This window comes from Fundulus heteroclitus, chromosome 1 (assembly GCF_011125445.2).
Source record: "Fundulus heteroclitus isolate FHET01 chromosome 1, MU-UCD_Fhet_4.1, whole genome shotgun sequence".
NCBI lineage: Eukaryota > Metazoa > Chordata > Actinopteri > Cyprinodontiformes > Fundulidae > Fundulus > Fundulus heteroclitus.
In genome coordinates, this window is record NC_046361.1 from 2359445 (window position 1) to 2384206 (window position 24762).

The 24762-nt window shown below is 42.0% G+C and overlaps 1 protein-coding gene across 4 annotated transcripts; it reads right to left on the reverse strand.

Annotated features, from left to right (window-relative positions):
• Nucleotides 1-235: 235 nt before the first annotated feature.
• Nucleotides 236-24224, reverse strand: ikbkg (inhibitor of nuclear factor kappa B kinase regulatory subunit gamma). Of its 4 annotated transcripts, none has more exons than XM_021324076.2 (15): nt 23882-24224; nt 21930-22070; nt 20327-20592; nt 16015-16089; nt 12928-13113; nt 12302-12360; nt 11989-12036; nt 10784-10886; nt 9157-9272; nt 8921-9073; nt 8736-8808; nt 8522-8656; nt 6116-6252; nt 3560-3636; nt 236-2664 (listed from the first exon to the last, which is right to left on the reverse strand). In XM_021324076.2, exons 2-15 carry the CDS (start codon nt 22066-22068, stop codon nt 2480-2482), a joined length of 1752 nt encoding a protein of 583 aa, XP_021179751.2. In that variant the 5' UTR covers nt 22069-22070; nt 23882-24224; the 3' UTR covers nt 236-2479. The 4 variants fall into 4 exon arrangements, with proteins under 4 accessions (XP_021179751.2, XP_021179750.2, XP_012733003.2 ...); XM_021324075.2 differs by having other exon boundaries at nt 12302-12363; XM_012877549.3 differs by lacking the exon at nt 11989-12036.
• Between the last annotated feature and the right edge of the window lie 538 nt (nt 24225-24762).

The following is a 24762-nucleotide window of genomic DNA, read 5'->3' on the forward strand; positions in this document are numbered from 1 at the left end:
AACAGGGCGGTTGAGCTGGACCACCAGTGAACGAAGTCCAAAGGAACCAGACAACTTTTCTTTGGACCTTTTCCCGTTCACCTTAACAGTTGGCTGTGATTACCAGACGTAGTTTTTTTAACTGCCCAAATATCCTGCGGGAAATGCTTCAAATAGAAGAGCTCGACACCCCTTTCTAGCCACCCTTAATGGTCTCTTCCCAGTAGCTCGTTAAACCGTCACTACAAAATAAAAAGACAATTGAATAAATGATTTATTTTGGGAATCCTTGCAACAAATCACATTTGATTACAAAGAATATTCTCACAATACGATAAATGAACTTTAATTTGCTTACATTCATATTGATAAAGAGCAGGCGTGAAAGGTAAAGATAAGACAGGATAAGAGCAGGAGGCATGATGGGTTAAGGGTCAGGTTTAGCATCAGAGATAAAGCAGCAGAACAATCAAAACACAGGCACAGAACATAGAGAATGGCTACTTTTCTTTCCAACAAGAGCAAATCCATCTCTACCACCTAATACATGTTTTGGGTCAATGCAGAAAGCTACTTTTACATCCAAAACACTGGAATTCTCTTTATCCTTTAAAGCTCGCCGTGTAAATTTTACACGCGTCTTCTCCTTTTAAAAGAAAATAAATCGTCACATTTTCTAGTATTAGGTCCAATGAATACTGATATGTCGGATGATGATGTCAAAGTATACACATGTACTTCACAGCATGTAGTTTCCCATTTGTTTGCACAAGAGACAGAAGGTGAAAAGGGGAAGTTGAATCATGTAAACCGTTGTGGAGTCTTGGAGGGAATGCACGGGGAGGGGTGGTGAGAAACAAAAGACCAGGAGTTGGCAGAAAATATGTGGATGGACAGCAGAATGTGAAGTCAGGAAGCAGGAGAGAAAATACTACAGACATCTTCTCATTTGCATTGACATACCTTCTCCTTATTTTAATATATTAGGATCCAAACCAGGTTTAGGTTTGAGTATTTTCTTTGTATGATAGAAAGTAAATAAGGTGCAACAACCAAACATGTTTTTTTTTTTTTCCAGGCTGTGCCCCGAGCTGGACGCAGACACACTGAAAGTACAGTGGATCCAGAAAGTATTCACACCCATTCATTTTCCCCCGCACATTTTCTTACATTGCCAGAATGTATTCTGTGATTATACTTAAATGTAAACTTTAAAATAATAGTGACAAATATTTGCAGACATGGCTTAATATTTTGTGGAAGCGCCTTTGGCAGCGACCCTAGCCTCAGGTCTTCTGGGGTAGGTCTATATGATCTTTGCATACTGGCTTTGGGGTCATTTTAACATTCTTCTCTGCAGGTCCACGCTCAGTCAGGTAGGGTCAGGAAAGGTCACCGAATCAAAGATGTTCAGTTGGATTTAAGCACAGGCTCTGGCTGGGCCACTCTGGGATATCCCCAATTTCTCTTATAGTAAACCCCTTTATTATTTTGTCTGTCTGCTTCAGGTCATTTTTGTTGTGAAATATGAATCATGAAATATGAATGGCTGTCATCTTACTCTCCATGCTGACTGGTCAGTCGGTTCCTGCTGCAGAAAAACATTCCCCAAGCATGATGCCAAGATATTTCATGGTGTCAGCAATGAGTAATGCCTGTTCTTCTCCTGATAAGATACTGTAAGTTCAGGCTTTTTTTGGTGTCATCTAACCAGAGAACTTTATTTCTCCTGGTCTGATAATCTTAGCCGTGATTCTGCAAAATTCAAGTCAGCTACTATGTTTCTGCGGTCACTCCACCATAAAGACCTGATCGGTGGAAACCATTAGCAATGGTTGACTTTATGGATCGTTCCCATACCTTTTCAAGTTAATACTTGAGATCTATCTTCATAACCAATGGGACCAAGGGCCCTCTGTTTGGTTGGGCAGCCAGATCTAAAGAGGATCACAATTTCTTCAATTTCCAAATAATGGACACCACCATCTTCATAGCTCATCTCTTTCTATCCTTCCTCATATTTTTGTTTTGACACAATCCAGTCTCAATGGTCTACAGATGATTCCTTTTACCTCACTGCTTGGGTGAGATCTTCTACAGACCATGTCATGTTCAGTCAACTGAATTTACTGCTAGTGGACTTCAATCAGATGAAGAAGAAACCTAAGGATGATCAGAAGAAATCAGGTGCTCAACTTTGACTGTCATTAAAAAGGGTGTGAATATTTATGCCATTAGAATGTTTTTTTATACATTTTTTTTTTCATTTTTTGTAACTTTACAAAAATGTTGGAAAACATCTTCCGTTTTTGATTTTGGGCTATTTTGCCTAAACTTAAAACCAAAACGGTACTCAGGTGGGTTTTGGAAAAAGTGAATGTACCAAATTTTGAAAAAGTGATGGGGAGTGAATACTTTCTGGATGACCAGTAAATATACTACATGTGTGTGTGTGTGTATGTTGACTTGACGGTGTGTTAAACTATGCTTGCACAAAGCATCACTGTATACAGTCCATGACATGTATCTGCAATGTGTCCATATCTGGAGCCAAGTAGTTGCACTTAGGACAACATAAATCAGGAAGTTCTGCAGCTCCTGCTGCACCTGGGTCGTTGACAGGCGCCAAAACATGGTTCCGGTTTGGTGGCACGGTATTGAAAGCGGCTCCAGGAAACACTCCGACTGCAGGAGAGAGGGAGAACAACGTAACTCAACAAAAATGGGACAAGTATTCTCTGACATTTGGATTAACTTAAAAGCTCCCATACAAGCAATGTCAAAACAGAAATATTTTTCCAAGCTTATATTATCCAGACCTGGAAAATATTAAAATTCAATTCTAGGCATTCCAAACTGCTCAGTATCCCTACTAAATTACAACCTACTAGGATTTACAAAGACAAGACAGTGGGCGGAACACCTGAATACAGGCAGGCACTATAGAACATAAAATACTGAAAACATTAGGCTCTTATATATTGACAAAGTACTTGTCAATTTTAGTTTGCCTCTAACCAAACTGTATAGCTCAATTTTTACTCTCAGTACAAGCTAATATGCAATGTTACTCAATAATTTAGTAATAAGCGGGGTCTGAGCTGCAATCAATACTGAATCAGAGACTAATAGAAATACAACTAACAACTACTCTGACATGCAAAGAAGACTTTCTTTAATGCAGAGAGACAATGTCCTCCGTTGGGAGGTTTTCTTTCTAAGGTAAAATACTGGCTGACAGATCTGGTCTCTGATATCAAGAAAAAAGTCAGGAAAGCCAATCCCTGATGTCTTTAGAAAGGGTTGCTTTGCTATTTCTTATGATGCAACAAATAACATTAGTTTAATTTGTTACATTAATGATTATCATTGCTACCATTTCAACCCAAAAAGTTGTGGTGGGGGGGGGGGGGGGGGGGGTGGCACTCTACAAAGTTCTAACAGAAAAGCATCACATTGTAATTACCCATTAAAATAAATCTCAGTGTTTCAAAGCGCTGGATTCTCACTGATTGTACGTTTTTATTCTGTGTTTTTTTTAAAGACGTAGGACTGGGAGTTTGTGTTGGATGTACTGTACCTTGCTGAGGGGGAATGAGAGTGGACCGTGAGGGAAAGTCGTCCATGTATTTCAGCTTCATTTGCTCCAAACGGGCACTGAAACAGGAGAATGATGAAGACTTTGAATTTCAGCCCTTTGTAATGAATAAACATCAGCAAATATCTGGATTATATGGAGTAAAACAACTTGATTTTTATATACAGTCCCCTCCACAACAAATTAAACAACAGTTAGTTGTAGTTTAGTTTTACTGCACACTCAAAACAGAGGGTTTTGACAGTAATAATGAATTCAATTTATTTCTTTACTTTGGAGTAGAACTTTGGCACAAATTAGCAGATAAATACAGATATGGACCCATTTGCTGCCCCCCCCCCCCCCAAATATGTGTAAAACGTTTCAATGCATTCACCTTTTATTGTAGTAGCATCATCTCACATAGGAAAAAAAAAAACAATTACTATACATTTATCTATTGGGGGGTGGTTGAGGAAGAAAACACCTGTGGCACAGTTGTAGGTAGCACCAACAACCCATTTTAAATTAACTGAAGCATTCTTAACTTAGACTTTATTTTTTAAGCCTATCTAAGTTTCTTGGAAGTATCCATGACAGTCATTTCCTTTAGACACTGGACCCTAGGCTGAATGAGGACCCATATTAATATTGTCACCACACAGAGATAAGAATCACAAGAAAGGTAAAAACTAAAAGTCTCCAAAGTTAACGGTGACAAAAAATGTATTTTGGGCTGTGGCGGTAGTGCAGGGGTAGAGAAACCAACCCACGTTGTGGACCTTTGTTTTCCCTCTCTAATTCAACCCCATTTGTGATAAAAAAAAAGGCCACTAATTATAAAAATAAAATACAAAAATCTATAAAAAGGAAAACTTTCAGGCATCATCAAGTCTTCATTTTAATCATTTCATGGTTTATACCTGGGAGGACAGAAAAAAGCTTTTTCTGTCTGGAAACCTGGTAAGTGGCCATGGCGGCAGATGTCCAACTGGTGCCAGTTGATGATTAATAATTGCAGCATAATTTGTGTGAGTGATATTCATGCCTCTAAGGACCAATGAGCGCTCAGTAGTTTATCTCTGCACCACCCTACAGCCTTTATGACTGAAGGAAACAGACAGGTTTAAAGATGACCTAATGTCCAAATTTCACTTTTTGCACCTCCCAATTACGTCACAATCAGCACAGCCACCATTGCCTCACGTAGAAACCAAGCGGAGCTCCTCCCACTTCATTTTTAGACCATTAGCACACCAGCTGGTTTTCCCAGTGTACGCCCTGCACAGCGGCTGCTGGAAAGGACAAATGACAACAGCATGCGTCACAGTGCACAGGCTCCCACTACCAATCGGGAGGTTTTTGAAACGGCTCGTTTTCCAGACAAAAATGTATTTGTTGCCAAAAAAACAGCTGGATGGCTTTTATTTTAGCTCTCAGACTGTTTCTAGAAGCAGTAGAGACCCCAAATGGAAGTACAAAAATATGCTTTGTCATATTACATCTCCTTTAGGATAGATATTCTGTGGAGGTAATGGCATCCCGTTAGACTGTCCTATGAGCAATGATGCAAATATGTAGAGCTTTTGTGGCACCAATGGCCTTTCTTCACAATAATCAGACAGCAAACAGGCAGAAAGAAGAGAGGAAGACATCCAGAAAAGGGCCCATGGTCAGGAATGGAACCCTGTCTGGCTACGTCGAGGAGTAATAGCCTCCATATGTGGGCAAAGCTCTTCAGATGCTGCATATGTTTAATAAGTCTGTTGTGGAGAGTATAACCTCCTCTGCCATCGTGTTGCGATAGCAGCAGAGCTTAAATACACATAACGAAAGTTGGCTCTGTTCTGGAGGAATGCTCTGGAGTCTCTGTAAAAGAGGGCTATCCATCATGTTCTTCGATTTTCTCCAGAGTGTCTTCAGTCAGCATCTTGTGCAACCCACAGCAGGAGATTGTTCCTACCAACATCCATCCCCATCTACAACCTTTTGTTCTTTTTGTGGTACTAGCTCCCTTTGAGCTCCGTCGAGGACAGATGCCCACAAACAGGGGCCACACGCAGCAACCCTGCACCCCTACAGCAACACTAAGTAAACTAATGCACTATTTGTGAACTGAACTTGAATTAAATGGAACGTCATGTTTAATTCCTAAACAGACAGATATCCAAGTTTCACCGAGTAAAACCTTAATAATTACTCTTTTCATTTAAACTGAGATTTTAAGCCAGCAAGGCAGAAATGATTTGATCTTGGATTGCCTTTATTGTCAAAACTAGGTTGTCTGCATTTCCTTAATCTCCTAATACTGTGCAGATCCAGATTGAGATGATTTTCCTTGTGAAGTTTTAGTCTCAGGAGGTACCAAGAGCCGTGCTGTTGGGCAACACCCGCAGTTAAGATAAAGCAGCTGAATTAGCGTTTGATAAGCAGCTAAGCTCAACGACGGGACTCCAACTGTGATTTTTGCTCCCTTGAATCAGACTATTTGAGAAGTCCAGACGGTGGTGACCAGATCCACACCACAGATCAGGATGGTGATGGAGTAATCATTCTTACCGTGATGTGGCATCCTGCTTCAGCCTGTCATTCTCAGCCAGAGCCTGAGTGAGCTGTTCCTGCAGCTCCTCCTTCTTCTGGTTCAGCTTCTCTCTTGCTTCTCGCTCTGCAAGGAAATCTGCCTTGTAGATCTCCGCCTAAGCCGACACAAAAGGCAAAGGAGGAATGAAAAATGATTCGTTTACACTTTGCAAGAAATCTGTCCACGTTTGTAAGGCAGTTCTGTTCAGAGGCAGACTATAGTTTAAATAGTTTACAGCATTTTCATTAATGTAACAAAAATAGACCTTATCCCCCTAACTGCTGCATTGTGAACTAACCCTTTAATTCTGACCTGTATATGCAGAGACTCTGCTTTTGTACCATTTCACATGATAAATGGACTGATATTATATAACGGTTATCTAGTCATACTGAGCACTCTACACTATAGCCACCTTCACCCAATCACACACATTCATACACTGATATGCAGATTGGTAGGAGACTGAGTGCCTTGCCCAGGGGCACATCAACATGTGATAGGCAGAAGCTAGAATAGAAACAACCAAGACGACCACTCTGCAGCTGCAGCTGATCCAGAACGCTGCTGCCCGCGTCCTCACTAAGACTAACAGCAGAGCACATCATCCCGGCTCTGAAGTCCTGACACTGGCTCCTTGTGTCTCAGAGAATAGACTTTAAAATCCTCCTGTTGCTCAAGATAGTTCTTCCTTCACACTTTTGCCAAAACTGGTTCACAGTCCACTCACCTTTCCACTTCACAGTTTCAGCTCCTTCCCTCCCTCCATAAACTGCCACTAGCACAAAGACAGCAGCTTCATCATCACATCATCTACGTCCCACCTGTACATTAACTCCACTGTCTCCCTGCTACCTTCAGTATAAATCAATCCTATGATCATACAAGGCCAACCACAACCTTGTCCTTTCAGAAATTTCTGACTTTCACATCTATCCAAGTGAATGCAAGTTCAAGGTATTTACTATGTTATTTGTCTTTTTATTATTTTATTTTGGATCTTAAGGTACTCGTGAATAAGATGTTATATTACAATAAAAGGTGAACACAGACAAGCCACACTACTGAAATACTGAAGACAACAGGGAAGTCATTTAAAACTAATTTTGCCTTCGACTTGTTCAAATTTATTTTTTTTCCAGCTACTTACTAGTTTGACAGTTTTTTATTTGTATGATAAAATTATAAACTCTATCAAACCTTTCTGTCGAGGTTTATATTCATTTTCATTCAACGTGTGACAGTTACTGCATCTGCAATATTGACCTTTCTGGAGGTCAGATGCTGAGTCAACACTCAGGTCAATGAGAAGCTGAGACATGGGGCGGGACAGGTCATGCTCGGCTATAGACGCATTTATGTGAACTTTCTGCTTACACACACGGTTTGCCATGGATACAGGTGCCTGGGTTGTTTTAGCTGCTGCACCAGGTAAAGAGGAGGTCAGCTACAGGAAACAGGCAGCATTTGGTGGCATCTTATGCACAAAAAGGTTTTTTGCATCACGACCGACAATCTTCCCATTCTTATCCATTTCTCTCAGCCAAGCCTATCTTTATTTATTATTAATCAGTCAATGGTTGATATATCCGACCCTTCTTCAAGAAAAACCGCCTTCATGCTACATTAGCCTGAGCTGGTTCGTTACTCTTCTTCAGGTTTTAAATTAAAACGTAACAGTGAATCACAAGCAGATCCCTGATTGGTCGCCTGCGTTTATCAGCCAAGTTACTGGAAGCGAGGGAATAAACGCTGACAGGTGACATGGCCACAGGTGGAAATGAGTCATTAATTAACTACAAGAGCAGCGATTGAAACGCTTACCGAGGAAGTTGTTCTCAGATGTTTGAGCTGCTGAACTTTCTGACTAACTGGTTTGCATATTTCCAAAGAAAACCTTTGACCACCACTACTTTTATTCCACCACAGGATCTGTGGCCAGTTTGGGAGATTCTTCCAAAAGCTGAAATAATGGAACATCGACAGACCTCAGACTGGCAGATGTCAGCTTTGCAAAGACCCGCCCTAGTCTCTTTCTGATTGGCTAATGCCCCGGCTCTGCCATGTTTAATACCTTGAATAAAAAATCTAAACGGAACCATAACTAAATCAAGTGGATCTATTTTTTCCTCTCATTTCCAGTTGACAGAAAACTTTAATCCATGTTCCATACAGACACATTGATTGTCCTCATTCTGTAATGACTGACGACGGCATGTAGCCGAAACACATCTTCTTGCCTTTATTAAACTTTTGAAAAAACTATGGAGTGCTGATTATCTCGTTTCAATCTGAACCATTACTTTAAAGTCAGTGGAGTGGCAGTGGTTGGAAATATGATCCCTGCGATGCCCTTTCTCATGACATCATGACGTTTCCTTTACCTGTGCAGTGAGGACAGGGACGGTCTCCAGCGAGCCTTTCTGCTGCTCTACCTCCTCCTTCAGTTTATCAATCAGGTCCTGCTTTATGGCCAGCGCCCGCTCTGCCTCCTCCAGTTTACTGCAGAGATCTCCTCCCTGCAGCGACGCACGGAGCCCAACGTTAGCATCACAGCAGAACAGACGAAGGCACACGTGTGTCGTGGTGCATTTTTACCTCATTCTTCAGTTTGGAATCATAGTCTCTAAACAGACATGTGTATGCATGTTGTAGCTGGGACAGTTTTTTCCTGAGAAATACAAAAACAGTTTTTTTTTTTTAAATACATCTCATCTTTTTAGATCCTAATTTCTAAATATTTGGACAAACGACATCAAGTGAACTTGGTGTGCTGGACCCACTTCTCCTCCGTGACCACGTGCCTCTCCGTCTTCAGGGCGTTCTCCAGGCTCTGGACCTGCAGCAGCAGTTTGTCCATGGCCACGTGATGCTGCTTCCTCTGCTGCTCCAGCTCTCGCTCGGCCACCTGCAGGGCCTTCACCTTACTGACCAGCCTGCACGCACACACAACATGCTCCTCGTCAGGACGGGGCAGACTTCACAGACGTGGCTATGCTGATCGGAGGTGAAGGCTCACTTCTCCTCCAGCATTTTGCGCTCGTCGTCGCTTTTCTGCAACAGGGTCTGTCTCTCGTTCAGCTCGCCCAGCAGTGATGTTGCCTGAGCTTTCAGAGCCTCAGAGTCCTTGGCCAGCTGATGGAACACAAAGGGTTAACATTAAATATCAGACAAAAGCCGTTCAGCAACCATGTATATGGATCTAATCTGGTACGCTTACCAGCGATAGTCAGGAAAAGAACAGGTTAGTCAAGAAGGGGCACCAGAAGGAGTGAGTGGAGGAGTCATAAGGGAAGCAGTAGTGTTCATAAGCAGTTACTGCTGCCTGACAGTGGGGTTAACACTGAGTGGCAGTCAGCAGACACAGAAGATGCTTCCTGGACAACCCCCCGCAGCATTTGGCAGAGTTTCAATGTGGTCATGTTGTGGGTTTACATGAAACTACGTTTCATTGTGCCAAGCAAGTGAGGGTCACATGGTGCAGAACGACCGTGTGACCCTTCCACCCCCCCACCCACCTTTGGTTCCCGTAAATGCACAAGAAAATAGGCCCACAACGTAACAATGCTAAACGTGTCACTGTTTAGTTTTTCAGAAATAACGTCATTCTGACATGAGCAAAAGATAACCTGAACCTGAGGTTCTAAAACCACATGTGACTCTGGGCCTTTCAGAGTGGCTCTTAGTAACTTTGACCAAAATGCACTAAACCTGAGCACGAGTCTTTGAATATAAAAGGTAATTATAACACGGCTAGCTCTTTAATCCCAGATCAAAGGTTTCTTGCAGCATCTGCAAAGACCTGCCACAGACGATGGAACGTCAAATTTTTGGCAACCGGGTCTCAAACTATGTCCCCTCTTACTTTTACATAAATGTGGAGTGTTTCATTAAAGAAAAAAAAATCTATTTATAAAGCATTTGATGTTTTGTTTAGATCTTAAACCTTATAATAGAAGTAGAATTTGGTTCAATTCTATTTATAAATGCTGCTGAAAGATCATTACGTTTTGATGCCTGTTACATTTGTTTTATTAGGACCAAAAACAAAGTGGCTCTGTACACGGTTAGAGTTATTTATCTCTAGTGTATGGACAGCTGCCAAGTCATTCAGCAGGAGAACAACTTATTACTCTGTTATTTTGCCTTTGTGCCAGCAGTGTGCATTTGCTGTAAGTTTTGTCTGCCTGGAACAGCAACGAAATCTGTTGTGCTCTGCATGAAAGAATAGTCAGTAGAGGCAAGGCAGGAGTTTACCACCGTAGCTGTATGTGTTAAACCAGACGCAGGTTTGAAAACAAAAAGCAGGACAGGAAAAACTCCTGTCTATAGCTGTCAAGAAAAAGAAACACTACAAATACAGCAGCATCCACGTCATTGTTGCGTAAGTATTGAGTGGTCTCAATACTAACGTGGACCTTAACTAATCCTTCTGAAATGTAGTGTGTAGTTTTATCACACTTAACAGCTACAGAGTATTATAAAGCACACCGACTTTAAGTATCACACTGGGACTCATCGTTGGCAAATGCCTATTGGTAAATAGTCCAATCTGCCTCAGGCATCAGGACATCATACCAGTGGATATTTTTAGACTGCTACCTGCTGTAGATGGAGTGTTTAGGTTATAAAACCCTAAAGCAGACCTGGGCACATTCCTTGTCCTTTTGTTTGAGCAGAGCCTCTGTTCTGTCACGCTGAGCTGAGCTCTTCTGCAGGTAATCCAGCTTCTCCTCCAGCTCCCGATACCTACAGCACAAACAAATCAGTCACTCTCAAACATGTGATCAAAGGCTAGATTTATGAGAAATTACAATATACAGTATAAACAACGACTGCAGCACTTTTAATTCTAGAGCAGGGGTCACCAACGGACCCGCGGACACCAAGTAGCCTCCGAGGACCAAAAGTGGCGCCTACGAGCCTTTGCAAGTGAGGTGCGTCTAAAACTTCATTTCATTCTGTTCCTCTTCCTGTTTATTCACACTTGCTTTTCTATAAATTTAAAAACAATATTTATAGCAACGCATGAAAAATATGTTTATTTTACATAAAGTTAAGGTGAACTCTGACTCTTCTAGTCCAGAGGTCAGAGCCCTGCGTATGACACGCCAATGAGGAAGCTCTCAGTTTCTAAAAGGTTGGTGATTCCTGTTCTAGAGCAATGAAACCACATGGTTCATTTGTTGTTAAATGACTAAGACCGCCTTTGGGTAAAGTTGACAATTAGTTATGCAATTATCACCTCTTTTTCTGAAATCAAGCCAATGCACTTTGCTAACACACTGCAAAAACAGAACTAAAAATAAGTCAAATTTTCTTGAAATGAGTGTTTGTCCTTGAAATGAGAAGGTAAATAAGATGACCTGCCAATGGAATGAGTATTTTGACCCCTAAAATTAGATAATTAGATATTCTACCCTCTTAATAAGATGGAGATGAGTTGTTCCTATTTTAAGTGCAGAAATCTCATTCCATTGGCAAATCATTTTATTTACCTGCTCAATTCAAGGACAAACACTCATTTCAAGAAGATCTGACTTATTTTTAGTTCCGTTTTTGAAGTGCTGCCACATTTGCTTTTATAAGATAATAATCACAAATAAAATCTTTAGTTGAAAAATAATTGAGAAGGAAATGATCATGTCTTTTGACAATGGTAAAAATCCTTTCTGTTGTGTTGGAATGGCATAAAAAAAATGAAGTGGATGAAACAAAAATGTGTAACATGTGTGATTTACTTGCAAACCCCACAGGAAACAGAATGAGTTCAGATTCTGGCTACAGGCAGGCAGTGAGGGACACGAGCACAGAGGGAAATAAAGATAGCCACACAGAGCTGTAGGCTCACCTGCCCTGTGTGGCCTGAAGCTGCTCTGTGAGTTTAGCCAGACTAGAGCTGGGAAAAGAATCAAAAGAGGCCAAGGAGGATAAGGAAGAGGAAGAGGTAGAGGAAGAGGCTTTGTTAAGCAGCGGAAAGGACAGAATTTTAATCAGGCATGCCACAGTCCTGAAGCCTTGGGGTATGATTAACCGCAGTTATTACAGGGCACTGCTCTGATTCATTTAACAGAACTAAGTTGAGGTCTAAGGTAAAGTTAGTTTAGTCAGGTTAGTTTCGCAGAATTCCCCGCAGCATGTATTTGTGGGGAACTGAGTCATACCAGTCTGAGGTGTGCTGTGCCTCGGAGCGAAGTTGAACTGCTTCCTCGTTGCCGCTTACCTGCTAAACATCAGGACATTCTATCAGGCCACAAACAAGGAGAAAATGACTGCTGGGACTGTGCAGGACAAACAAGCTCTGGTTAAAAAAAATAAAATAAATGAAAATAAAACTTTTTTTATAGCAGGGAATGCGAAACCAGCTGTACCAGCTTCTTCATCTCTGTTAAAAGGAAAGTGTTTCACCATAGGGACTGTGCCGTGCTGGTTTTTCCCCACGTGTTCCACTTTAAAAATTCACAGGTTTGTGGTGACCCACCTGAAAATGATGCTACTTTGTGTTGTTCTATATGAAAAAAAATCATATAATCCGTTTTAAAAAGATCTCTTCATAGGCAAGTTAATACTAAATTCCACTCCAATAAAAGGTGAAGCAGCACACGGTGAATGACACCATGTTTGTTCTGAGCCTCAGCTGTACAGTAAAAACACTGGTGTGTGGAAATAGCCACAACGGTGCATTTTCACCTCTGGTATGAATCTGAACCTTTTATCTGAAATGTAGAAGTGCGACCTTGTGTCTGCATGGCTAGTCTGTGCAGGGTGGGAAGTCTGCATGGCATGCTACCTGTGTTTGGAACAGTTTACTCCGCAGGTGGTCGATGCAACGATGCTGTCGATCTATAACTTCTTTTCCCTCGTCCCTTTCTTTCTTCAGCTCTTCGTTTTTCTTTCTCAGCTCTCTCATGTCTTCCTCTGTTTTTTCTTTGTGTTTCTTCAGCAGATGTAGGAACTCGTTTGCCCCCTCTGCAGGCTGTGGAGACAAAGCGATGGAACAGTGAGAGAAGCAGGGGTCAAGCGGGTGACACATGCGAAGGTGATGAGCAGCTCTAGCTTTTTAAACTTTCTGGTTATTTGGTTTGATAACCAGAAAGTTTCATCTTTAAAGGACACTGAATAAACCACCTATAGGTGCAGTTCCATTGGCCCGCCCATTTTCGCATGCCATACTCGTTTTTTCTCTGCACGGATTATTTTCGCCCGCCTTAGCGATTCGACCAGCCTAGAAAGGCCTGGAACAGGGACACGCCTCCTGGGCGTCGCTTAAGCCCCCGTCCCCATCCTCCTCCCCCAGTTGACACTTTAAACAAATCAGCCAGAAATGGTAAATGATCAAAAAAGCCTGCATTATTGTGAATGAAACATAAATAAAAGAAAAAACATAAATAAAAGAAAAAATATAAATAATGTCTGTATATGCAAGGTTGTCTTGGATATTTTTAAAGGTGCATAGCCTTGTTATTTGACTTTTTTTTTATGTATACATCAGTAGCGCACTCAGGTTGCATACAAAGTTTTTATGAAAGATTATCACTTCCTGTTGCCGTATTAGTTCTTTTTATGCTTTATTTTTTTTTCAATTTGCTAATAATTAAAGCCTTTCATGTTTATTTACAAATTTAACAGAAGTATGTACTGCGCATGCACAGCAGGGGTTAAAACAAGGAAGCAGCTAGCATCTCCCAGCAAAACAATTTAGAAAGGTCCAAGATCCAGTGAAAAAAAACCCACCAAATATATGATTCCAAGAGGGAAAACACTGGAATGTCGCTGGGAATACAGTATGACTGTTGGTGTTCACTGAAGCGGATGGTGAACCTGCCGAGGCTCAGGTGTGACACACAGTTGACTGACGTGACTACATTTTCTGAAATGAGGCTCTTAAAGTTGTTGTTAGAGCGTTTTATTTAATTAAAGGTTGGTCCTCGATGACGGCGAGCTGCCGCTTTACTGCAAGGCATTGCAGAAGGTCAGGCTCAGTCCGGCATTATTTAATTTTGATTTCTTAAAATAAGCAAACCGGCATAGCCATACTAGGACTAGATGGCGCCACGTCTGTTTATATCTGCTAATTGTACCCGTTGCTGGGGCTGTGTTTATCCAAAAAAAAAAAAACCCATCAAAACATTATCAGGATGAAGGCTTGGTGTATATAACCTTATTTTAACATGATTTAACTGTTTTTGGTCTTTTTTTAAGCATATAATGTAACTATATACCTTTAAGGAATAATCCACCGGGTTCCTCGCTGCGACTAGCGGTGAAGGCGTGAGAGCACTGACCGAGCTCGAGGTGACTGGAGCGGCCAGAGCTGCCAAAGGTAGCCGCTGCCTCGCCAGGAGGGTTTCAGACAGACACAGCTAATATTTAAAGATCGTTTGCCTCAGCCATGACGGGAGGGAGGAGAACACAAGATTTTTTAAACGCAGTCATACATTTTTTTATGGCTTTGATTGCGTGCTTTCTACCAGGCATCGGGCTGCTCTGTCAGCGGAGGGAGGGTGAGGCTTGACCATGTTTGTGCTCTTTTCAGCGGCCACCTCTGCTTGGCCTTACTCCTCAGCAGGGCCCTGAAAAAACTGCTCCAAAAACATTCAACAGTGGGCGGAGCCGTGTGGTGCGGGGCCGTTACGAGCCAGTGGAACTGGGGCTTATATGAAATGTGGGAGAACAAGTATGGCAACGCTAAAAATCTATTTAAAAGAAAATACTTCTTAGGTCCTCTTAGATATATCTAAGAAAGCCAAATAAATACCGTACATGCCAGGATTAACACACAGCCTCTAATTCACGAAAGGGTTTGAAGTTTTTTTCCTGGAACATTAATGGAGTCCAGACTGTTCTAATCAACATGTCTAATAAGAAATAGGAGGAAAGAGGACCTAGCACCTACTTTAACTTCCTTCCCCCGGCTTCCTAGGGGGCTTTACGACCACTTCCACTTAATGCAAAACAAAGACTCTTTAATGAGGGCATTTCATAGAAAGGTGCAACAGTCAGAAACACAAAGTAAACCGTGCAGCACATGTTAGCAAACATGTTTCTAACTACGGTCAAACCAGTCCGCAGTGCTTTATAATCACCTCTAACAGCTTTCTTAGGTGTTAAAACACATTTATGTTTTTATACGCTTCTCTGCAGCCATCATCCTCTTCAGCTTCCAAAAAAAAAAAAAAGGGCCAGTGGTGATTAAAAGGAGCCAGCCAAAGTGATTCGGGCATCTTATCAGGATGCCTACTGGGGGCCTTACGTTGGACGTTTCCAGGGCCCTGGTTTCTTTCCAATAGGAAGAGACTGGGGGATAGACCCAAAACTGGTGCTATACGTCTTGGGTCTCCCTCCCAGCCCTGCTAGCGCGAGGAGGGAGGGAATGTTGGATGGATGGATTATTTAAGACCAAGAAGTAGAGGCAACACTGGAAAGAGAGACTGAGCTTTAGGTTGTATTCAAAGGCTTCTATTGCTCTTCATGGCCCCTCTGCTTCTTTTGTGTCTGACCCAACAGTTTCATGTAATCAAGCAGAGCGCTTCATGTTTTTAATATTATGACTTCCATGGTGACAAACTTAGGAACAAACTGCCTTGTTTGCAGACCGAATAGCCTATGTTTGTTCTCCCATTATGATGCTGTAAAACCTTGATCTCTTGTTGACCTCTGGTTCTGATTTTGCTACGATCTGTATCCGCTGCTTTGTGAAATCTGCTTAAATGAATGTTATTCCAACTGATGTCTAGGCTATCATCCAATGGTTTTTCCTAAAAAGGATATACGATTTTTAAGAAGTATGGATTATAATTAAATGAGGTGAGGCGTGACAACCTACATGATAAATAATGTAGAAGAAACATAATTGACAAGCCATCAAATACTTTACCAAGCTGCGAAGTGGCGTGGTTTGCGTTTGCTGCTCTGTTTCTTCAACTCTTTTTCCCTCCCACTGGTCTAAAGTCTGCAGGGAAAAAAAACATAAACCAACACATTATATTCACAACACTGTATTTAGTTAAAATACCGTATTTACTTCCTTTAGACCTGGGATTTTACATTATCTTTGTCTGAAATTCAAGATGGACTTCTGATTGTGGCATGGCATATTAAAGGAGAACTCAGATCATTTAACATGCAATGATAGAAAATGAAATGAAAATAGGCAAATATGCCTATTTTGTTTCTCAGCGGAGTGGCTAGAGCTAACCAAAAGGTTAGCTTTGCAAAACTCATATTCTGCAAACGAAAAGATTAGCTTTGCTACCGTTAAACCAACAATAAATAAGGAAGTTTGAGGAAGCTAATGCTGGTTGCTAGTTTAAATTACTTTTAAACTAACTTCTACATGGCAGTGGAAGCTTATGAGAAGAATAGTCTATCCCTCCATGCCCAGACAAAACGGTGAGTTGGAAAGCCGCTCCAGTGTTGCGAGTTATTGCGAGAGACCCGAGCCCTGGACCTGCGGCTGAAGAAGCTCTGTCTCCCCTGGCCGTGAGCCGAGTCCTGGGAACCACTAAGCGCTTCTGATCTGGAGATTTTTGAGATCTAATGGGGATGTGTGGCTGTAAAAGCTCTTCCAGATAAAGAGGTCAGACCATTTAGAAATTTAAAAACTAAAAGCAAAATCAAAAAAATATATATTTTAAAAGAAACAGGCGGCCAGTGGAGGGAATGTTAAATTGGGGTGATGTTCTCATGCCGTCTTGTTCCCGTTAGCATGAGGGCAGCTGAGTTTTGAGTCAGCTGACGACGGCTTAGAAGAGACTGGTCAATCCCACAATAGAGGGAGTTGCAGTAGTTCAGACCAGAAGTGATAAAAGCATGAATAACTCTTTCAGCGTAACTGAAATGCACCGGCCGTCTGGTCAGTACAAAACGTCCTGAGGCTGACGGCCCGAGCATGTACCCAACAAAATCCGGTATGAAACATCTGACCTGGTGAGTGGAAGAAATGACCAGCAGCCGTTCTGCTGACGGTGCTGTGCAGAGTACAGTGTTAGTGATGGCAGTGAGCAGGACTGACTGAGAATTAGTACAGCATGACCTAACAGCTCACAACTTCTTAATAAATGTTTAGAGACCGGGCTGAAGCACTGAGAATTCAGATTACAAATGCGATAGCTGGTTCATGTGATTACTAAACTGCATGCTGGGTCCTCGGTAGGGCTGGGTGATATGGCTTAAAAATTAAATGTCTGATGTTCATATACCAAATCCGATTGATCGATTTGCTTCTCTCCTTCTCATTTGACAAAAAGACATTAAAGAAATCAATTTAAAACCTCCCTTTTATGTCAAGCATTACATCTAAATTCAAAGTGCAACTAAATACAAGCTGGGAAACATGTTGGTAAAACAAGATGGCCGCCCTGTCATAAACAATGAAAATATAACTAAATGTGTGCTGCTAGTGTATTACACAAAGAGCTAAGAACAGGATTCACTTGAGTAACTTCAAACTAACTGAAAAAAAAAAGGAAATCAATAAATTGTCTCGTAAAAAAAAAGTTTCCTCCTTATAATATTTTGTACAAGATATTTTCTTAAACATGTATTCAGCATTGCTGCTATTCTCTTCAAGGAAGCCCAATGAGTGCACTGGCAAAATAAAATACCAATTTTCCAAACATTAAATTTAATAAATTGTGACTTTGAATTCATCGATCAAATAGATTTATCAGCCAGTCCTTCTCGGACTTTAAGGTCATCTCCTTGGCTGGATTGTTAGCGAGGCTCAACGCGGGACTTGTCCTTTAGACCCTCTGCCAGCCTGGGCTATAAAGGTCAGTATTAGGACCCTATATTCTGTTATTAGTGAACACTTCACTGACTACTGCGGTCTTCCATGCTTGTTTTAAATCAGCAGTGGTAGCTCCGCTCTTGAAGAAGCCTGGATTGGATGTTGAATCAGCTGCAAACCACAAGCCTATCTCATAACTATGGTTTTTGTCTAAGGTCTTTGAAAAAGTAGTTTCTAAGTAGCTTACTGACCACCAGTCAACAAACAAACTGTTCCAGCCATTTAAGTGAGCTTTTAGATCAAAGCACTCCACAGAAACAGCTCCTGTTAAAGTGGTAAATGATCTGTTGGTAGGAGCACAGACTGTACTTTGCCTTTATCACTGCTAAGTGCTGCGTTTGACACTGTGGACCACTGCATTATGTTGGATAGACTTGAACACTTAATTGGAGTTAAGGGAAATGTCCTCTCATGGCTGAGGTCCTATCTGTCTGTTTTCCAAATGATCTCTATGAGATCTGTGCCATGAGGCTTTGAAGGGCTCTGTGATTGGTCCTTTGCTATTTTCTCCTCATCTGCTGCTTCTTCATCTTCCTTTACATTCCCTAAAGTAAACTTTCATTGTTGTACTGACGATTTGCAGCTTTATGTGCTGTTACCGTTGGAAACTGCTGATTCGTCAAAAATCAAAACATACCTATCTGCAATTAGAGGCTGGTTATCTGATTATTTCCTGTTTCGTAATGCTGATAAGACAGATATGATGGTTATTGCACCACAAAAATTTCACTAATTGGCCCAAAATTTCACCTTGAAAACTGACGACCCTGTCATAAAATGTACTTGGGTAAAGAACCTGGGTGTGTGGTTTGACCCGGTGCTCTCCTTTGAGTCTCACAGCCAATGTTCCCCCTAATTGTTCATGTTACTGAGCATTCACTGGACCTCTGTGAGCAACATCACACGTGCACACTGAGGCCACACCAGTATCACGTCTGTCCAAAACCTGAGACCATAACAAGTTACATGGCTTACTATAAGCAAACAGCAGGCGTAGCGCTCAAAGGCCAACCGAGTTGGTAGAAAAACGGCAATTACCATCTCAGATAGGCAGATCCCAAAAACAGCCACACCAACAGCTGACATGCAGCAGTAACAAAGACACACACCTCAACCTGCCCAACTATAAAGACGTCTGCCCCACCCGTCAATCAGTGGTGGGCTCCGATCAACACCTGGCTCCCACAGAGTGGACAGTGGAACACCATCTCAGCAGAATTTCAAAATAGTTCAAAATAACTTGGTTTATTATTATTATTATTTTTACAGTTCAGCTTGGATTGTATTTTGTGCGTTGCATAGATCTGCTCAGCTCGCTGAATCCTGGTGCTGTGCACGACTGCGCTGTGCAGCTTCGAGGGAACAGTGCTCACAAGGACTGCCTTTTATCAACTTAGGAACGTTCCTAAAATCAAAATCAATCAAGTTTTATCTAATGAAAATACTGAGGTTCTTACTCAAACTTGTGTCTTTGTGCATTGATTACTGCAACGCTCCTCTGCCTGGGTTGCCAAGGAGAAGTTTTAGAGGCCTGCAGGTGGTTAAAAAATGTAACCAAAACTGGAAAATATGAGCATTTTACTTCACTAATGACATCTCTTCACTGGTTGCCTTTTTAGGTTAGAGCTGATCTTAAGGTCTCGCTGCTCACTTACAAAGGCCCTAAGTGACCTGGTGCCTTCCTGTCTCTGACCTTCTGCGCCTGTTATGTTCCACCCAGTGATCTCTGATCTCAGGGCACTGGCCTTCTAAAACTTCCTAAAGCTAGAAGAAAAACTTTTGGGGAGCGTGCTTTTACCTTTGCTGCACCATGATTGCAGAACGATCTCCCTGCAGACATTCTGCACACATGTTCTGTAGAAGTTTTTAAAGCTAAGCTAAAGACCCACATGTTCATGCTTGTGCATCTGTGTCCCTCTTAGTAATAGCCACAGCCAGATAAAAAGGCAAAACAAGGCAAGGATGATTATTTCTCTGGAATTTTGCAAATTGTGGCGCAGCAGACCGTCTCTGCGATGGTTTAGTCTGGCTGAAGAACACAGGCAGAGGGCTGTAAAGGGCCTCGTACCTCATCCTAAAACATCAAACGACAGATAATAAGCTGACAACATGCAGCCACTCAGGGAAAAAAATTAAAATAAATAAAGGGCCAACACAACCAATACAGCAACAACTTAGAAAGGTGCGGCTGAGGAAGGTGACAATTAGCCCGCGTGCCTAAATCCTGCATATTTAAAGAATGTATCCACTGATGTGCATCTTCTCTTTTCAACAAGAACACAATAAACAGACGAGTTGAGAGGAAACCTCCTCCTAATTTTAGGGTGTTATTGATTGACTGCCACAGCAACAACCCCAGCCTCTATGAATTATGGGTAAATAGAAGCAGAGAAATGACCTTGGGTTCGTCCAGGGGTCCGTTCCTGGCAGCAAGTCCGGCCGACACTTCCGCCTGGCTGGAGCCGTAGCTGTGGCTAGAAGACGAGCCCGGTCCGTTCACCATGCTCTGTAAAGAGTGGTTCTCCTGTGCCAGCCTCTCCACCAGCGCCCGGGCCTCCTGGAAACGACAGCTGAGGAATTCCCGTTCCTCCCTGGTCCTCCGCTGCCATCCCTCCATCTCTTCACAGCGCTGGCGCAGGGCTTGGTTGCTCCTCTGCAGAGCCTCTGGAGGACGCAGGAATACCAGCATTCAATCAGCAGCACTCCTACAAAGCCATCTTTAGCTCTCTGGTAATATTAATAATCAGCATGTTTGTGGATGCTGTAATAAGATCAGGACAGTTGTGGTTCACTTCACAGGAAATTACCGCTTTAGCTACATCCTCCATTCAACAACTACTCCTACACCCTATTTATGACAAACTTTTCCTGTCTGCAATGTTCCTGCTGTTCTAGACCAGGGCTCTGCAACCTGTGGCTCTTTGGACCTTCCACAGTGGCCCCTAATAACTTTGGCTACAAATTATATTTTTATTATGGTATTTAAATGTAATAAAGATAATAAATTCAGGTTTTAGCAGTTTTTTTTCATCGAATAATTGCTTTTAATTTTCACAACAGAATGATGCTAAAAGTGCCATTAATATTTTACTTTAGATCAATATTTTTTCATTATGTTAGAAACTATGATATTTTTTACATCATTATCCACAGATATCAACATCCTGTCCATTCACTTTTTTTAAACCTCAAAATAGACGTTAAAGGGCGTTTCTTTAACGATGGCAACATATTTCCTACCGTAGATCTTTATCACAAACTATAACTGGTCTTTTTTCAAAAGGCCAGGCAACATTTGTGGCTCTGAACGAGTTTAATTCAAGTGGACTTTTGGCAAAATGTCAAAAGATTGCAGGCCCCTGCTCTAGGCAGATATTTTATGGGAGTCCAGTTTAATATGGAACCTGCAAAAACCTCAGATTAATTTTTCCAAACAAAAAAATACTAAAAGGTCAACAGATTCCATCCTCTAAATACTTTTAGCCATATACAGCAAATCCAAGCGTATTTAAATTGCTGTTAGATTTTACTAATTTAAAACAATGAACACTAGGTGAAACCAGCGTGGAAATACACTTTCTGTAATACTGGATGCTATATTGGCATTAACTGTTTTTTAGATCTAGACATTTGATGACTAAGAACATGAACGTTATCTGAACGGGTGAAATAGCACGCCTAAATGCTAAACTGTCACCATGATCCCACAGTTGGCCCTCTGACACTAATGTGGCTTTTTTTTTTGTTACTAAAGTCTCCACACGTTCTCTAGGCAGACCAGGTGACACCAGGTATGTTTAGTGCAATCCTCTTCCTCGGCTGTCCCTCTGTAACACATCCTGTTGAAAACTGCAGCAGAGAAACAGCCGAACAAAACGCATTTTGAAGCGTTGCAGCAGAAAATAGAGAAACACATGGGGGCGAGAGAAGAACGAAGCCGAGACGACAAAACCTAGACACAAACTGCCTTCATATCATTTTGTGTTTCTGTAAATAAATACCTCGGAGCTGCTGGTTGTCGCCTACCAATCTGGTCACCACTGCATGGTTAGCCAGCTCTGGTGGGACCCTCAGGGTCCCTCCGCTGTCCTCTCCAGACATGTCCCACTGCATGGGGCCATCAGGCTGCGGCTGCACCATCTCTATAGAAGCAGAGTGGAGAGAAACGCTGAGAAACAGACACAGCTAACAGGCAACTATGTGTGCGGTGAAATAATAGATAAAAGTGTAAATGTCTCGAGTCACTCGTCCTTCTTTAGATGCTGCTTAAAAGTGGTGCTGTTCAATAGTTTATTCGGGGTTTTTTTTAAGGTATTTTAGAGATTTTCTTTAGGCTTCGGTTGCTTTTCCACTCACTTTCAGTCCAGTCTCCGTATATGAACCATTTATAGCAAAGCGTACGTAATACAGCAACTATTAATAGTGCGCTCCTTGAACTTCTTCACAGCTGGACAACTACAGACCACAGGACTAAACGTGACAGACCAGCACAACATGGAATCAGAATCATCTTTATTTGGCCACACAATCAAGGAACCTAACCTAGATTACATCGCTCACCGAGTACAGACATTACATACACTGTCTATAAACAGTTTTCCTTCTTTTTATTGTAAGGAAAAGTAGAGCTCAATTGTAATGGGGGAAAAAAAGGAGTTTTCAAATGTTTTAACAAAAATCTGAAACGTGTTGGATAGATATTCAGCCCCCTTTACTCTGATACCCACGAAAAGAACATGGAAGAGCTGCAGACCTGCCGAGACACGACCGTCCACCTGGACTGACAGCCAAGGCAGGGAGGGCGTCCATCAGAAATGCCCACAGGAAGGCTAACGAAACTCTGGAGGCACTGCAGAGACGCACAGCACCAGCTGCTGGATCGGACATTACAACAACGTACGCCCCAAATTTGGAAGAGTGGCAAAAAGAAAGTCACCGTTGGAAGAAAAGTGTGGGACACTGCAGCACGCGGAGGGTCCTCTGATCAGATGAGACGTTTATGGCCAGCATGGAAAACGTGAAGTGAGGCTTTTTGCACATCACCCTGAACACCAGGAAAACATCCTGAAAGCTCTCCGTCTAGTCTGACCTAATTTGAGCTCTTTTCCACTAAATGAGCACTAAAAAAAAGGACAAAGCTAGCAGAGACATACCAAGAACCACATGCAGCTATTGCATGCCACACCTTTCAGATTTCGATCAGTGAGAAATCTGAAAGCCGTTTGGTTTCCAGCTGACAGGGTGTGCTACTTTGTTTTGCTCCATCACATAAACCCCTCAGCAGACACATGGGCGCCTGCCTTTCTAACGTGGTTTTAATGAATGAACTGTCCGCTCTGAACAGTCTTACATGACTGGATTCATACAGTGAATTCAGCATTTCAGCAGGAATAAAATACAAAGCATCCCGTACAGTCTATTAGAAAACCATCTGCTTTCTCACACTCTGACAAATAAACATTCATTATTCAGAGCCTTGTGAGGCTGAGCACGTTTTCTGCATCTGTAGAGGGCCGAGTCCGACTTTCGCTTTCAGTTTAAATCCTGCCAGAAACTCTCTTTTTTTAACGAGAGGAGGCCATCCTGCCGGCTTTCCGTCAGCTTTTTGCTTTTTTTTGGCAAAACGCCAGACCTCCTTCGGAGCAGTTCGACCTGCTTCCAGGTGATCAGGAGCAGAAAAACAACAAAAAAACAACAACAACATGACCTCCTCATTCCCAGCGCCGCTGCTGGGCTGACAGGAGCTCTAAGGCAACTAAATGACATGTTAACAACTATCAACATAAGAGGAAAAAAAAAATATCCAGACTGAAACACAAGCCAGCCTCCTTCGTATTTCCTGGTGACACAAACAAAACGCTCGACAGTTATATTAAAGCTAAACGTCAACGTCAAACGCAAAAGGCTTTTATAGCGTAACAAGGCGCGTTTACAGCCACCAAACACATCTTACCTGTCCTTCTTTATTTAGTTTGGATGTCCAGAATAAAAGTAGCCGAGCTGTCACCAACAAACTCCCTCCTTCAAACTGCTTATTTAGACAGCTGGCTAACACCAGGCAGCTAAACCCTAGCTAATTAGCTTGGTAAGCTACTGTAGCTTTACAGGACTAAATTAAAGAGCTTTTTTAACTACTATACACTGTCGGTCGGTCTAAATCAACGACCTTAGTGTCTCCGGGGAGGCATTTTGTCCTGTTTTGTAACTTATCTCGCGTGCGTTGAAGGCTGCCTGGATAAATCTGCCGATTCGGAGTGTTGTTAGCTGTAGGACGTAGTTGGTTTTACGCCCTGAGCTTTGCCTGTCAGGTTGAAATGTCTCTGAGAGTTCTAACCGCGTGGGGGGAGGCGGGGCACATATTTCCTCACCCTGAACAGGTCGCCAGTCCATCACAGCGACGCACATGTCAAGCAAGCCTAACAACAATTTCATCGATTGACTAGTCATGTTTTTAGACTGTGAAGCCAGGATTCGAACCCAGGACCTTCATGCTGCAAGTCACCGAGCAGCATAAACTCAGATAAATTATGAAGGATAATTTGGATCCAGACACTGAGGTCACACACTATCACGATGCATCCTGAGACCTTCCAGCAGAGGCGCAAGGAACGGCAATGGCCGTGTCCAAAATGTTATAGAAAGTGGTTTGCAGGACCTGAAAGCCTGGATATTCTGTCCACTGACATTAGGTTGGAAAAAATGATAGATTAAAACAACCTAAAACTTCCAACTTTGAGTGATCATAACAAGGAGGTTAAAAAAAAATCATATGCCACTGAATGAACTGTATGTTTGTGGTGTGACAGAAAAATCTGTATTGATATGGATTCGTCT